This window comes from Gossypium raimondii, chromosome 8 (genome assembly GCF_025698545.1).
Source record: "Gossypium raimondii isolate GPD5lz chromosome 8, ASM2569854v1, whole genome shotgun sequence".
Classification (NCBI taxonomy): Eukaryota; Viridiplantae; Streptophyta; class Magnoliopsida; order Malvales; family Malvaceae; genus Gossypium; species Gossypium raimondii.
In genome coordinates, this window is record NC_068572.1 from 47,794,423 (window position 1) to 47,809,149 (window position 14,727).

Genomic DNA, 14,727 nt, shown 5'->3' on the forward strand with positions numbered 1-14,727 from the left:
CTTAAAAGAGAAAAAAAACACAAGTGACATGTTCAACGCTTAATATATAGAAAATTTTGTCAGTAGCAATAATAATAATTAATAATCATCTTAAAGGGACTATTTTTAATTACATAAATATTAATTAAAAACTTGTGCCTATAAAATGTTCATCAGGAGTAATTTTAGCCCTTAATTCTCGTGATTTTTTTTTCATTTTTTAATGATGGTAATGATAAAGTTATATCATTTTACCATGTTAATCAATTTCTTGGATTACTTCATTATTATCATTGTTACTGTTATTTGTTCATGTATATAGTTAAAATTTTGATACACATGTAAACATATATACTTATGTGACATTTGATTTTCTTGATTGCTTTACTGGCTGAAACGAATCTGTTCGTATACACAGTAGATGAGTACTTTGGCGGTTGAAGTTAGTGATGAAAAATTAAAAGCAATGTGGGATAAGAGATTAACAGAAATATTTTGTGATATTTGTATTAAAGAGATATTGAAAGGCAATAGGCCTGGTGCTCATTTCACAAGAGATGGATGGTTGAAAATAATGACCAACTTTGAGAAAGAAATGGGCAAGGGTTTTTCACAAAGACAACTTAAAAATAGGTGGGATGCCCTAAAAAAAGAATGGAAAGCTTGGAAGAAACTTAAAGGCGAAGATACTGGTTTAAGGTGGAATCTTATAAAAAGAACCGTTGATGCATCGGATGAATGGTGGGAGAGTAGGCTCCAGGTACATTAATAATTCTAAATATTTTTTATTTTTTTCTTATTTATGATGTTATTGATAATTACTGTTATTAAACTATCATTTTATATGTAGGTTGTGCCTGAAGCTAAAAAATTTAGAACATCGGGCATTGATCCTGAATTCAAAGGGAAGTTGGACCAAATGTTCATGGAGATAGTTGCAACAGGTGATAAAGCATGGGCACCTTCTTCTAGTACACTCCCTAGTGATTTTTTTGAGAATGTTAACAACGAAATACCTGAAAAGAATGAATAAGAAAATATAAGAAATGATGTTCACGTTTTAAATGATGTTCACATTTCAAATGATGTTCAAATTGATGGAAACAGTCAAAAAAGAAAAAAACCCTGAGATGTCAAGTTCACATTTTAAAACTGGAAGAAAGAAATCCTCAAAGCAAATTGGAGGGGCTGTAAGATTGTCCAGTCAAATAGAAAAATTATGCAATGCAGCTAACAATATGAGTCAAGCCACATCTAGTTTGACTCTTGTTATGGATCCATATGGTATTCCACAAGCAGTCAAAATACTTGACAGCATGTCGAAAGAAGTTCCAGAAGCTAGTCCACTATACTTTTTCGCACTTAGATTATTGTTCAATAAGGACAAACGAATTATGTTTTTATCAATTAATCCCAAGATTAGAGCTTTGTGACTTAAGACAGAAATGGAGGATAGTTGAAAATTTTTCGATCTTTTAGGGTTCAAAGATATCTATTATGTGACTAAACAACAATGCTAAACTAGTTTTATCAATAGTTATTTGTGTTTGGTTTTTGGATATTGAATTTATGTTCTACTTATTTATGTGTAATCTAGTTTTATTAAAAGTTGTTTATGTTTGGTCTTTAGATATTGAATTTATATTCTACTTATTTTTTACTAAATTAGTTTTATCAATAGTTGTTTATATGTGATTTTGGATATAAAATTTATTCACAGGTGATGAGTATAGTTGAGGATTATAGCGGTGATGAAAATGACGATGAAAGGGAAAAGAGAGAGATTTTACAACGCATGGAATGTTTTAACCGATTATTTGTTGTTGCATCTTCTTCCGTGCAATTATATTACGAGAAGTATATATTGAGGCAACCATGCATGGATTCAAAACAGTCAGGTGAGACATGGATCCGAGAGATCCTTGACGGTCACGAATCACATTGTATGATTAATTTTAGGATGTCTAAAATGGTATTCACAAGTTTGTTGAGAGTTTTAGAGACAAGATACAACTTGCAAACTTCCAGAAACATATCTTTTAGTGAAATGTTGGGAATTTTTTCATACATCTTGGGCACCGGTGCAAAAGTTTCCCAATGTTGAGAAAGATTTCAAAGGTCTGGATCAACAATAAGTCGATACTTTGTAGTTGTGCTTGAGAAAGTTTCAAGGATGGCCACTGATCTAATTGCACCCGAAGATCCTCTTTTTAGCTCAATACCTAAACAAATACGTAATGATTCTAGATATATGCCGCATTTTAAGGTTAAAATTTAATTTTATATTATTATATTTTAATATATTTATCAATACTAAAAATATGCACGAGATTAATATGATTATTTGTTCAGGATTGCATAGGTGCAATTGATGGTACTCACATTGCAGCTATTCTTCCACCAAATGAACAAATTCCCTATATTGGAAGAAAAGGTATCCCAACTCAAAATGTTATGGCAGTATGTGATTTTAATATGTTTTTTACATTTATCATGGCTGGATGGGAAGGATCGACACATGAAACTAGAATATTTCTTGATGCAATTCAGATCCAAAATACAAATTTCCGCACCCTCCAAATGGTTAGATATTTTATTTATATGTGATTTTTTAAATAATAAAGTATAAGTTCTTTAATTGATTATTTTTATTAAAAAATTCTTGAATTAATTGTTTGTTATATTATGACTTGTAGGAAAAAAATTATCTTGTTGATTCTGAATATCCTCAAATGAAAGGTTATCTTGGACCATATAGAGGTCAGCAATATCATTTACCTGACTTCCGTAGAGGTAGACCGATATTTGGTAAAGAAGAGATATTCAATCATTCACATTCATCATTACGTAGTGTGATTGAACGAACTTTTGATGTTTTGAAAAAAAATGGGTCATTTTAAGGGATATACCAAGTTATAGTTTTGAAAAGCAAACGATGATCGTTGTTGCTACAATGACGATACACAATTTTATCCAAAAACATGTCGGTTGAAATGATGCAGATTTTATGGAATACGAAGATATTAACTCGACATATGAGAATAATATTGATTCAGAAAATGCACATGGTCGAGAAACTGATGATGATGACGACGATGACGATGATAGTGATGATGACGGTGAATCAAACAATTTAAGTGGTTTTGAAATAGAATTAACAAGAGATGCTATAGCTTCTAGTTTAATGAATTCATTTTAAATTGTAAATGCTATTGTAAAATTTTTAGTATTTATATTTGATATATAAATATTATCCCTTTTCAAAACTTCAATCCAAATATATGTCATATTTTAATTTGTTAGGTTTATGTTTTCTATGTTATGTTATTATCTAATATGAGTTATATATTCAAATACATTTTAAAATAAAATAATACAAATGTGTTAAAAGCATTAATTAAAAATAAAAATAATTTTATAATAATACAATTGTGTCAATATCTAAGTACAAATATTTAATTATTATATTTAAATATTTAAATATAGTTTATATATTTTAATTAAATTTAATAAATAATTAATATTAATTACTTAAAAATATTTAAAATTAATATTATATATTAAAATATTAACAATAAGTTATAATAAATTATTTTTTTATATTTTTGCTAAAATATCATAATATTAACTAATTTGAACATTATTTAAATACATATTTGTTACTTTATAATATCATGTCTAAAATGGACATTTTATTCTTCAAAAGCACTTTTGACAGTAATGCCAAACACTCAAATTTTCAAAAGCACTTCTCAAAAGTATTTTTCCACAACACTTTTTAAAAATAATAAAGAACTGGTCCTGGATCACAAAATTTGTAAGGTGTCGCCTATTGTATGTGCGACATCCATCCATCCATCCATTTATTATTATTATTATTTCAATAATTATTTGATAATGATAAATTTATATTTTAGGGTAGTGTATGTTGCCAATGGCATTTGCCACATGCCCACCTCCAAAATTTCTGTAGGTTTCATGTTATTTTGATAAATAATATATAATTTATATTATTTCTGAAATTAAGTTTATTTTATATTATTTTCATTAAAAAAAACCTTTGCTATACAGTACATAATACTATACCTGCTGCTAGCTATAGGTATAGCTACTGTAGCTATTTCAGAGTTAGACATAAAAGAAAAAAAAAAAGGGATATCAACTTATTTAAACTCTGCTGAAATGAAACAACAGCTTAATGGTGAGGCTTATGATTAACAACAACAACAACAAAAAAGGAAAGCTTAATGGTGAGGCAATAATTGAGTGAAGAAACATGTAAAAGCATCCATTTTAGGCTTAGGTAATGCTAACCCCACCTCTATTCCGCCTTTCACATCTCTGCTTTGGGTGAACCAAACGGCTTTCCCTTTTGCATTATCCATTGAAATTTCCTCTATTCTCCTTGCCTTTCCCCAACCAAAATCTGTCTCGTAGAAATCCAGTTTCGGTGACCCGGAAACCATCACATGGGGCTCCGAATCCGACCCATAAAACTCCCCCCATTCTGATATCCAGTTTTCTGCCCCTTCCAGAAATGCTTCGTCCAAGTCCTTAACTCTGTTTCCGATAGCATCTGCTGCAACTATAATCCCATCTTCTCCGCTAAGCTCACTTTGAGTTGCCATTGTTCGAGCAAACCCAATGCAGTTACCAAAATAAGCAGCTGGTACCGGATATCCCAACCTGGTTATACCGCCCGCATTGAACCCGAAGTAACTGGGGTTCTTGCCAGTTAACTTCCCATTTACTTTCTCATGGGATTTTATCAAACACACCCACACATAAGCACATGTTAAATTCGATGGTGTTAAACGTGGTGGTTGGTCCATGTTTTTGACCTTGCATCGACCAACAATCCACCCTTTAATCTTCTCCATATCATCAGGACACATAAGGAAAGTAGCTCTAACCATGGCCGAGTCTAAGTCCTTGTCTGAAACACCTATGACCATGTTTGTTGAAGATCTTTTTCTCCAATGGTTCAAGAAAATGGACTGCAACCTATAACTGTCTTTTATTGCCGTTCTATCATAGAAGGGAAGTAGCGATGAGTTGACTGAGCAAGAAGAAGGGTCTTTGAAAAGAGAAGCCCAAGTCTTGATGAAGCTGTTGAAACTTCTCCCATCAGCAGCCACATTATGATACGCAAACCCAATGCAAACACCGACATTAGAGAAAATGGTGATTTGTGCAGCAAGCAAAGGGGTTTGAGTTTCCTCTTGTTCCCCGCTCGGCAAAGGAGGGAGTAGTGGGTAAAAGTCGTTGACACAACGCTGATGATTCGAACACAAGTGATGAAAATCAGCGGTGGAATGGGCGACAACCAAGGAGACGAAGTTGGATCGGTCGTAGACAATGAAAGGGGGGTTGGATGAGTGGGGTGGGCACACAAGGGTGGCAGCCAAAGCAAAGAAGTGCCGGAGAGTGAGGGAGAGGGAGTGGATGAGTGGTGGAAGAGCGGTGGATAAAAAGTGAGAAGTAGGGTAAGGGTAGTCGTAGAAGAAGAGAGGTTGAGTTGGGGAGAAGAAAAGCCATGGTATGTCGAAGAAAGTTAGAGGGAGGGAGGTAGGTGGCACTGTATTTGGTGGTGGAGACACACGGTAGCGACCCACGATTTCTACCGCCAAACCTCCTTTAGCCATGGAAGGGAATTGATAATTCAGAGTTCAGAAATGGTGGAGGATATGTTACTGATGGATTGTGCTTTAACTAGTGATGATGCCTATACATCGCATGTAGGATCCATTGTTAAGTGAAGTCTTAGGTTTAAATAAAAAGAAATAGTGTTAGACAAAAAAAATGCAGCAGCAGGTGATGACCATCAATCCATACGCTATCTAGCTAGTCCAAGTCTCATCTTATAAGTTGTAATATGATATTCCTAATAATAATTATTTTATGTCTACATATATGTGTATATATAAATAGTTGTTGTATAGCTACTAGCAAATATCAATGTAAAAGTCCAAAGTGGCAGTGGTCTTTAGAGCAATATTTGAAGGGGCGGTATCACTAATCTTCACCCACAAAAGCAAAACCCTACAAAAATTAGTACATGTTTGTTTGCAGAGCAGGGTCCAGGATGATGGTGTTGTTGAGCACACGTTTTCCATGGCACCAGATATGAGGGAAATTTTTTGAATTATTTTTAAAAAGTAGTGGATGGATCGTAGCTAAAGTGTCATAACTTACAAGTACCTTCACAGTTCTGTCTAGAAGAAGCATTTTTACAAGTGATGTGATTCTCAACATCAAATTTAATACAGCTACTTGTTGAGTAGCGTAAAAATTAGACAAATAGTAGGCCCCCAACCTGGACAAATAGCACACCTTTCTTTCTTTTATTATTATAATGCACGTATGGTGATGTATTAGAGAATAACTGGAGCAAGGACATCCATCTACAAAGTTGTTCATCATAAAATATGCTTTAATAATTGAGCCTCTATGTCATATTATTTATTCATTCCACAAGTCAAACAAAATAAAAAGAGAGAAGAGCTTGCTTACCCAAGGATCCATGTGTTTTAGGGTTTGGAAATAGGAAGAGGCAGTTGATCTTATTCCACTCCCACCTTTTTCATTCCACAATGAAGATCTCCTCGGTAGGCCTCTCTCCCCCAAAATTTGTCTCATAAAATTAAACGCCCAACAACAAGCATGGTAATTTGATATGGACATCCCATCCCCGAATAAATAAGTGAAAAAGCTGGGGCAGCTTTTCATTGACGGTAGGAGTATATCATCTAAATCCTTTCGTCTTTAAGACTTAATATTGATACAAATTTGGGAGTAAGATGAAAAGTGATGCCGAGAGCCGATATATGCGGTTCCAAGGGTTGAGGGTTCTAAGGATTAATTTGGCAGGGTTTATGTTTGGTTAGACTGGGTCCGATTATACCCCTCAAAGTAATTAATTGTGTTGTGATAATTTTTATTACTGTTTTTAGATGTGATTAGAGATTTATTGGTGTACTAAAAAATCTCCAAATAAAGTTGACATCCCTTATTATGTTTTTGTATGTCATATAAAGCAAGATAGCTTAGTCTTTTATGGATATGGCAATCTCAGGCCGTTGAGCAAGGCCCCTCTTTCGGCGAGGTGGTTACTTGAGATTGCTTACATGTCATCAGGGCAGAACTTGTTGAAAATGAAACCTGCATTGATTAAGGAGCGAGTTTTGCCGCTTCCATTGCTTAAGTATGATGGTAGTGGAGGAGAGCAAAGTGTTAATCCTAGTGTCTAGGTATGGGACATGAACAGCAAGAAAATGGTCAGTCGTGGGAATATTAACCTTATGAAGCTAGGATGTTCCTTGTGAAGCAATGGGACTTAACTTATGACACATGCACTTCTTAGGTAAAATTCCATGTTTATTTTTTTTCATTTAACCGCACTATTTTTATCAAATTCAAAAGCATATATAAATACACTATATACTTAATTACAATTTAGTAAACATTAGGCTAATAAGTCTAAATAACCCTTAACCTTTTCTTAAAAAAATCAATTTAATGTAATTAGCTAAAGTCTATGATTGTAATTTATTAAGTTTGGATTTTTAATTGTTTTTGGAAAGATATTGATTTTTCTTGTTAAAGAATTTGATGTTAAACGTAATTAACAAAGACCCATCCCAAAGTATGAATTAATTAAATACAGAAATGTACTTTCGACCATCATCATTCATCAGCATGCCAGTGTAAGAATGACTCATCTTCAACAATAATTATTAATAATAACAATAATAAAAGCAGCTCGAGTTTTAAATACTTTTTCAATAAACAAATTTTATAATTACAAAAAAACACGTTTCCAGTAACCTATACCATATCATAAAAATGAAAATATATAAAATTCCGAAAAAAGAGAGAAAGTGTCTAATAATATAACCATAATAATATTCTTTATTTCTCTCTTCATATTCGGATTCTTATATATATTGATTCGAGATGTAATTTTGCATGCGAAGAATAAAAAGGAAAGTTCCTTGTTTCATTTTTAAAAATAGTATTAGGGTTTTATCTATTTCATTCTCAAAAATTAAAATGGAAATAGAGGAATTCTAACCTTCAATACAAGTAACTCGCATAACGAATTAGCAATTCGATGCTTTAGTTCACTTAGCCATCTGTCCTTATCCTGGGGATCGACTCATTCGAAAGGAATCTTGTAAGTGTTGCCCGTTAGGCAATTGACCAGTCTCCCAACAACCAAAGCTATTGTCCCCCGACAAGGATTTTGTCTCTTGTACTTTGCAGAGAGCTAGTTGTCATGAGCACGCGCCTGGTTCACATGGCTTAAGTGCCTCAGATTGGTGGTTCAATCCCCCTCCTCGGTGCACGCAAATGTTACCACACATAAACACTTAGTTAATGTTAAAACTATTCGTGTATAAATATTCATAAACATACTTCTTATTTCCTTTTGTATAGTTTCTAAGGTACAAGTGTATATTTTATGATTACATCAAAGTTCCAAAAACAACATATAACTTGTTTAAAATAGGCTCCAAGTGCTTTAGTTAAATATACGCTTTACTCCTATGGTGTCCTCTGTATGCATAAAATCGCGACTCAAACTGCTACTTTGGTGAGTTCCTAGCTTGGTCTTGGCGGATAATTTCATAATATCAAATATATACCTATACGCCAGCTACCAAACTTATCGTATCAACTTTTACTTCACTTCTTGGCTGACCCCAAATCTTACCAGACAATATGTATATCTTATTCCCATGGTGATTGTAACACCCCTTACCCGAGACCATGGCCGGAGTCGAGCATGAGGCGTTACTTGACTTAACTTAAAAGTTCGGGGCATAAAATTTACTTTCAAATTTAATTTCATCATTCATAATAAAGCTGTCCTCCTGTACAGCAGTCACTAAAATAATTATAATTCAAGCTACGAAACTCGAAATTTAGATCCGTAAATTTTCCATAAAACTAGACTCATATATCTATTCACCATAAATTTTTCAGAATTTTTGCTTTAGCCAATTAGTACAGTTTATTAGTTGAAGTCTCCCCTGTTTCACTAATCGACTATCCTAACCACTCATCACTAAAATTTAATTATCTCTTATTAAAGGCTTCATATGGTGATTAAACTTATTTCTACTGAAAATAGACTCATTAAGGAGTCTATACATATAAATTATAACTCAAAATTCCTTCTGTACAATTTTAATGAATTTCTAAAGTCAGAACAGGGGACTTCAAAACATTCTTGCCCTGTTTCACTAAAATTCAAATATCTAAAAGTATATAATTCTTTTGCTTACTCCACTTCTTTCCTATGAAAGTAGACTCTTTCAGCTTTAATTTCATATCTCACTCAACTTCTAATTCTATTTCCACTATTTTTGGTGATTTTTAAAAGTTACATCAATGCTGCTGTCCAAGAACTGCTCCATTGCAATTTTAAAAAAATTCAATATAACCCTTTATAATTGTCTAACCTTCCTGCAAATTTCAAATCACAACCAATTCCAGATTTTCATCTACTTCATTTAAATACTAATGAAGTTCAACCAATCAACCATTTCAAACTAAAAACATGTATATATTTCGATATCTAACATAACCATAACATTCAAATTTACTTTTTACTTCAATTCCCTATACATGCCATATAAATCCAAAAAGTTGCTTAACATAAACTACCGGAGTATATCTGGGTAGTGTGATTCTTGATGTAGATCCGATCCTCCGAATGTATAAATACGTTAATCTACAAAACAATAAACACACACATGTAAGCTTATAGAAAAGCTTAGTAAGTTCATAGGCATAAAACATAAATCTTACCAAACACTTGTACACTTATACAATATACACCATTACTAAATTTACCTGTCAACCACAATCTTTGGTGAGTTCCTTGGTATAAACTCACTACTACTTATTCTTTTACCATAATTCCTTTGGGCCCATTTGTCACTTACCATCCTTGATCAAAATTAAGGAACGGTTATGGAAATTTGAGTACTTCACTTTCACTTTGCCATATGACCTCTTATCACTTGTCCTTGATCGATAAGTGTAGCTAGGCTACCACTTATCACTTTACCATTGATCGGATAAGTGTAGTGAAGCTACCACTTATCACTTTATCACTTGATCGATAAGTGTAGCCACTTATCACTTTGTTTCTTGATCGATAAGTGTAACCACTTATCACTTTGTTTCTTGATCAGATAAGTGTAGCTAAAACTACCACTTATCACTTTGTCACTTGATCGAAGTACTCAAATTGACGTTCCACTTAATTTGATCATTTATTCGATTTTCACATTTTATTTTATTCTCATTTCAACAATAAATACATTTCACCATACATTGTATAATTCATGAAATTAACATTTAATCATTAAATTTCAGCCATATGAACTTACGGATCGATTTGCGAATTTGTAAAAGTTCGGGACTAATCGGCTACTTTTTCTTTTCCTCGACTTGTTTCGTGTTCTCGATCTAAAATGCAAATTTATTCATTCATCAGCATTTAATTCAATTCTAATTCATTTCACAATTTATGCCCTTTAATTTTCGAAGTTACACTTTTACCCCAAACTTTACAGTTTTACAATTTGATCCCTACTCAATTAACCCTCAATTGATCTAATTTTTCTCAATTAACACCTTTTCCAACTATTTTAGACTACTACATAGCCTTTCATACTCAAAACCGCAACACCAAACCTTAATTCCCAACTTTTTCACAATTAGGTCCCTAAAATCAATTTCTATCAAAATTACTTAATAAAATCATCATATAACAAAATTAAAGCTTCAATTTCATGTTTATTCATCATAAAAATCCAACACTAATCAATGGTAACTTTCAAAATCAGCCATGGAATCAAAAACTAATGAAATAATTAGTTGGACCTAATTGTAAAAGTATCAAAATCACAAAATTAGAAGAAATAATCAAGAATTAAACTTACATGATTCAAAAATATGAAAAACCAGCTTATTCCAGACCTCCTATGGCGTTTTTGCTGATAAATTGTGAAGAGATCTCTAGATTTTTCACTTTTGTCTTTGTTTTAAATGTTTAATTTGTTAAGTTTCCAATTTTGCCCTGTTTCTCCTTACATTCTGCTGATTTTTCTTACCCAACCGTCCAGCCCATATAATTTGGGCCTAATAGCCTTTAAATCCCTCCACTTTAGTCACTTAAGCTATTTAATCACAATTTAACAAATTTTACACTATTCCCAATTTAGTCCTTTTAGTTAATTAACTATCCAAGCGTTAAAATTTTCTAACTAAACTTTAACACCAACTCAATGACACTATATAAATATTTCTAAAAATATTTATGGCTCGGTTTAAAATCTTGAGGTCTCGATACCTCGTTTTTTATTTTAATTATTTTAATATTTATTCCTAGTACACTATTCACTATTTCAAAATTTTCCTAACTTCACATTTAACTTATACTTACTAAATTTATAATATTTTCTACTCGTTTGTCAGATTTAGTGATCTCGAATCACCATTCCGACACCACTAAAAATTCAGGCTATTACAGTGATTATTTGCAGGTACTATTTTTTGGCTGATAACTTAACTAATTGATCTTATACGATGAACTTCTTACAAATCTTACATTTTGCGGACTCTCATACTAGGTTTGATAACCATCATGCTACCAATCAGATCATATCTTGAATTTATTCCCAATTTATATTTTTTTATGATGAAACTTTCTAGATTTTCTTGAAGAATTTCAGACGCCTAAATCACATAACACAAGAACGCCCAAATTGGCACACGGCTTGGGTTCAATATGACCCTTAAAGAGACATGAAAACCATTCAGATATGGCTGATACCAAATAACTTAGATTTCATCCTTACATAACATAGACAACTCAGTTCAGCAAATACTTAGACTTTATCATATTTATGACTACGCCCATATCTTGTACAGGTTATTCTAGCGGATACCATACAGCCTCTTTAGAAATACATAAGTATATTCTTTTTCACGAAACACCCTTTAAAGCTTATTGCATTTATTCCAAGACTAAACAAACCAAGTTAACTCTAGACTTATCAGATCATTATCATAGAATTAGCTATCAAAAAAATCTCAAAACTTACCCAGATTTTACCACATAGGCGGTTAACCAAATTCTACCATGTAATCTTCACTGATTACGCTACATAGATGTTACAGGATTCTCTACAAAGACAAATATAGAATACGCAACTAAGGCTTAGCAGATCATGCCACACAGGCTTTACAGAATATGCCACACAGGCCAAATAGAATATGCCACAAAAGCCAAATGGATTACGCCGCAAAGGCCAAATAGAATATGCCACAAAGGCCAAACATAATTCACCGCAAAAGCCAAACAGATTACGCCACAAAGGCCAACCAGAATGCACCACAAAGGCTTTGTTTGGATGCCACCAAGGCAACACATAAACTATTGTGTTTGTGATATGGATTTTCCTCAACTCATTATCGCATAAGGTTTACCCATCATCTCCCTAGGACACACAAAAACCTCAATAGATAAATGTGACTTATCTGCCATTTCCAGAATGTGCCATAGCCATGGTCTTTTCTCAGAATTGTCATACCGAAATTTGTGTTTACTGTTCCGACGGACTTCATAGAATACCACTGCGGTCTCAAAACTCACATCACATAATATCCTAACACTCCGTTAAACCTCTATTTCTCTAACATTTTCAATCATGCATCATACATCTAACATAATTACATATTCATGTAGCCTATACTCAATTTTCTAACCAAATCATACTTCTTTGCATGCTTTACACACATCAACACAATCATGCATCATAGTATATATTCCATGTACACATATACAGTTTCTTCACAGAGTCACATGCACCCATACATAAAATGCATCACACACTTAAACTCAAATGAATACTATACGAAGATCACACATATACGTTCAGCAGTCGTTAAAGTACTCATGCATCATTACTGAAACATCAATCATAAGAAGAACTTTCTAGAATGACTTATGGGAGTCGAGACTAGGGACTCATCTAATACTCACATATACTGTAGCTTAGAGTTCCAAATTCGAACATGTAACAACTCATTTTTCAGTGGTGTCAGAAATGATGGTTTCGGGGCCATAAATCTGACGAGTGAGTCCTTAAATATTATTATTTAATATTTACGAGTCAAGTATAGAATTACATTTAAATTTAATTTAATTGTAATGCCCCAAAATTTTAATTTTGGGTATTGTGAATGTGTGACACAAAATATCTATCTGCTTTAGTGGTTATGTATTCTAGGTGTGTTTGAAAGGTCCCAAGTTCAAGCTAGGACTTGGGCAAATTTTGTTATTTTTATGAATAAGCTCTATTTTTAGTCTGTAGACTGTAAAAGTTGGCAAATAATTAACAGAATGGGCTTGCTGGTCTGGTGGATAAGTGGAGTGTTGGTGTGAAGGGGGTCATGTGTTCAAATCTTGGCATGGGCATTATTTTTGCTCGTGCATCCAGGATAGTTTGAGATGGAATAAAAATCTGAGTAGTGGATTTAGTGGGGAGTTTGATGGAGAGAAATAAGGGATTGGGGTGGTTATCAAATATTCTGTTCATCTTTTTTTTACTTTCCCTAAAATCCCTCCACCCTCTTGCCATTTTTCTCTTCATTGCTATCGAATTTCTGCTCTATTTCACCCTTCATTTTTTTAATTGTTCTTTTCCTAATTTGCCTCGTGTCGCTCTACGTTTGTCTGCAATCGTTTGGTAAGTTTTAGATAAGTGATTTGTCTTCGTTTGTTAAATTTATTCTAAAATGTTTTATTTATGCCAATTAGGGGAGGATTGAAGGGCTCGTAATCACCAATCGAAGTCTTAGTTTGTGTGGGAATTACTGTTCAACGGTTGAAAGTAAGGCTTAATCGCTTATGGGTTAAAACCTCGATACGAGTTCGATTTGGGATCACGCTATATGAGATTAAATTGGTGTTATTTGTTCAATTTTAGGCTTTAGAGTGCTCGGGGATTGTTTTAGCATCAAACAAAACTAGGTGTGTACCCGAAACGCAGAAAATAGGATTCGGCGAAAAGCCGAAATTGCTTGCTATTTGGACAACAGCAGTAGGCTAATTTTGAAAAATCGCCATAAATTGTGAAAATTGAATTAGAGGATGAAAAAAATATATAATTAAAGCTTATTGAGTCTAGTTTCTCATAGAAGAAACGGTGTAAGTAATAGAATTTTAAATCATGAGATATAATAGGTTTTGTAAGTCAAGGTCAGAATGAATTCGGGTTCCCCTATTCTGACTTTGGAAAATCATCAAAAATTGGATAAAAATAATTAGGGGTTAAAATTTATATGTTTAAATTATTGATGAATCTATTTTCAATAGAAATAAATGGTAACATCATCCAAATTTCTTACTAAGATATAATTATTTTTTAGCAAAGAAAGGTCAAAGCTGTCAGACAACAGAACAGGGGTAAGATTGAAGATTTTACTGTACTTACTGGCTGAACCAAAAATTATAAAAATTTTATGGTAGAAAGGTATTTGAGTCTAGTTTCAAATACATCAAGTGGACCTTATTTGGAATTCTGTAGCTCAAGGCATAAATAATTTAGTAACAGTGACTTAAGTAGATAGCTTTGAAGGAACATATAAGTAAATAGTGAAAACATATCGAGCATATGGCCAATTATACACAAATCATTCATATGTTCTTCCAATTTTCCTCCTCCT

The 14,727-nt window shown here is 33.0% G+C and overlaps 1 protein-coding gene across 1 annotated transcript; it reads right to left on the reverse strand.

Moving 5' to 3' along the window:
• Positions 1 to 4,121: 4,121 nt before the first annotated feature.
• On the reverse strand, positions 4,122 to 5,989 carry LOC105791786 (anthocyanin 5-aromatic acyltransferase). The gene has a single exon (XM_052634166.1). The coding sequence runs from the start codon at positions 5,622 to 5,624 to the stop codon at positions 4,224 to 4,226; it is 1,401 nt and encodes a 466-aa protein (XP_052490126.1). The 5' UTR covers positions 5,625 to 5,989; the 3' UTR covers positions 4,122 to 4,223.
• Between the last annotated feature and the right edge of the window lie 8,738 nt (positions 5,990 to 14,727).